Raw genomic sequence first — 2,417 nt, 5'->3', positions numbered from 1 at the left:
ACATTCTCTCTTTTTTTTTTTCAAAAAGTAGGAATGGCATCCACTGAGGTAGATGATGTGTCATCTCTACAATAATTTCTAGCTAACTCCAATGATCAAAAAATCAAGGTTAATGTTTATGCACCTTAAAAACTCATATTTTAACATGTTTTCATTTAAAAACACAAAAAAAACTCATCTTAACAACATTCATAATCTCGTTTTAACCTTAAAATATACTCAAATCATTTTCAAAATTCAAAATTAAATCAAATCAAAACAAACTTTTTTAGATTCTATTTTATTTTTTTTTAGCATGATTTAAAACACAAATCACCTTTAGTAAACTCTTTTTTTTAAGACAATATATTTTTCTCAAGCTCAACCTTTTTTTAGCTGAAATGTGACAAATCAAAAGCATTTTTTGTTTTTTGTTTTTTTTCAACTAGTCTTTGTTTTCACATTTTTTGTTTCTTGTTTTTTTTCAACTAGTCTTTGTTTTCTCTATCAACTTCAAGGAATTTAATTAGAGTAAAATAGAGTTTTATGATTGGAATATAAACTTTAAAAAATCTAGGTTCTAAAACATATAATGATGTGCTTTTTTAATAATAATAATAATAAAAATACAAGTGTTTGTGAGCGTGTGAATTTTATAGCAAAATACTAAATTCTGTTTGTTTTTTGTTTTGAAAATATTTTTTTAAAAATTAAATTTTTATTATTTTTTTAATTAATATATTTTTGATATTTTTAGATCATTTTAATATATTAATATTAAAAATAATTTTTACAAAATAAAAAAATTATTTAATATATTTTTAAATAAAATATATTTTAAAAAACAAACAAAATTACATTTTCACACCTACGCTAAGCAGTTTTACTTTTACTTTTACTTTTTTAACTTTTAATTTTAATAAAAGGAAAAGACGTTAATAAAAGAACAATTTTTTTGTCGCCAGATTACCAGGTCTTCGTCTGGGTTCTGAAAACACCAAATAAGAAATAAGAAACTTTGTTTGAATAAATATAATTTCGTATATTTTATTACGTTATTCCGATAGTTTCCATCGGCAAGTAGAGGATCTTGCTATTTTGTTTGGAAATTTTGAATTCTGTGTTAGGGTTTGAGTCAATGAAAGGGGTTGAAATGCAGCAGCAGCAGCTAGAATTAGGGAGGAGCGGTGAGAGTCACAGTGATTCTGATCCTCTGCTACAGAATCAGGCTGATGCAATTTCCACTCAAGAAATCACCGTCAACAATGATGATATTGAAAACGTTTCTGTTCCTTGTTGCCGTATTTGTCTCGAAACCGACTGCGAACCAGGCAACGTTTCTTTCTTGTAAATTATTAATTTTGAATTCATGACTTTTAAGAAAAGAACAAAGGAAAAGGAATTCATGAATCATGTTTGTTTTTTATTTTATAGGTGATGAATTGATATCTCCATGCATGTGCAAAGGAACCCAGCAGTTTGTTCATCGTTCATGCCTTGATCATTGGCGCTCAGTTAAGGTCAAGTAATTCTGGTGCTATAACTGCTACTTCTTTAATTTTCTTTTTGGGGTTTTGGATTCAGTAGCTGATATTTACTCGATGATGAATGACAATCTAAACAGGAAGGATTTGCTTTCTCTCATTGCACAACTTGTAAAGCTCAATTTCATCTTCGAGTTGCTTTGTTGGAGGACAACTCCTGGCGCAAAATGAAATTCAGACTTTTTGTTACAAGGGATATTGTCTTTGTATTCTTTGCTGTTCAAATTGTGAGTGATCTTACTTCCCTCTTTACTTCCTTGTCATTCCTATTTATCTTCTGTATACTACTTTTATGCAATGGCAAGCCTATCTTCTTCATTCCTTTTGCTATTTTATGTTGGAAGCCCATGCATTGCCTAACCGGTAAATAATCCCAGTAGCCTCTTTTCGTCCATTTCATTAAAAAGAAAAGCGACTGACCTTATTTTATTACAATTCCTGGATGATTATTTCCCTTGAGATAAACAGTCTGCACCAATTTTCAAGGGCCATTTTTTTCTGGTTGGCTCAAGCTTAACAATTTGATGTCCCATGTAAATAGACTTTGGACAATGCTGTACAGAGGCACTGATTACGTGTTTTTGGACTAACAATTAACTTGAATTCTGTAATTAAACTATTTTATTTGCTACTCTTTATTTATTCCAACCCAGGAGTTGTATAAAAGAAGAGCAAATAATGGAGTACCTCATAAACTTATTGATGCAGGACAAGTTTAGGGGAAATTTGTAGTTGTATATTTATCAGGTTAGGTTGTAGAATCTGAAGTCTTATGACTTTAATAATAGAAAAAACAAATCTGAAAGCAAATAAATTGAGGAAAAACAAAATAATCTTCTAGCCTCACGCTTAAAGGTTTAGGACTTACTCCTAGATTGAGAGGCTCACTCTTTC

General features: G+C 29.6%; 1 protein-coding gene across 1 annotated transcript in view; it reads left to right on the top strand.

Moving 5' to 3' along the window:
* Positions 1-909: 909 nt before the first annotated feature.
* The window catches only part of LOC105118466 (uncharacterized), a 4,304-nt gene continuing 2,796 nt past the window's right edge, over positions 910-2,417 (top strand). The window contains exons 1-3 of the mRNA XM_011016435.1: positions 910-1,310; positions 1,414-1,499; positions 1,604-1,750. Of these exons, the coding sequence (XP_011014737.1) occupies positions 1,118-1,310; positions 1,414-1,499; positions 1,604-1,750 (426 nt within the window). The 5' untranslated portion in view covers positions 910-1,117. The remainder of the gene's footprint in view (positions 1,311-1,413; positions 1,500-1,603; positions 1,751-2,417) is intronic.

This window comes from Populus euphratica, unplaced genomic scaffold (genome assembly GCF_000495115.2).
Source record: "Populus euphratica unplaced genomic scaffold, PopEup_1.0 scaffold1955.1, whole genome shotgun sequence".
Taxonomy (NCBI): domain Eukaryota; kingdom Viridiplantae; phylum Streptophyta; class Magnoliopsida; order Malpighiales; family Salicaceae; genus Populus; species Populus euphratica.
The sequence above is the reverse complement of the archived record's forward strand: the minus strand, read 5'-3'. Positions and strand labels throughout refer to the sequence as shown.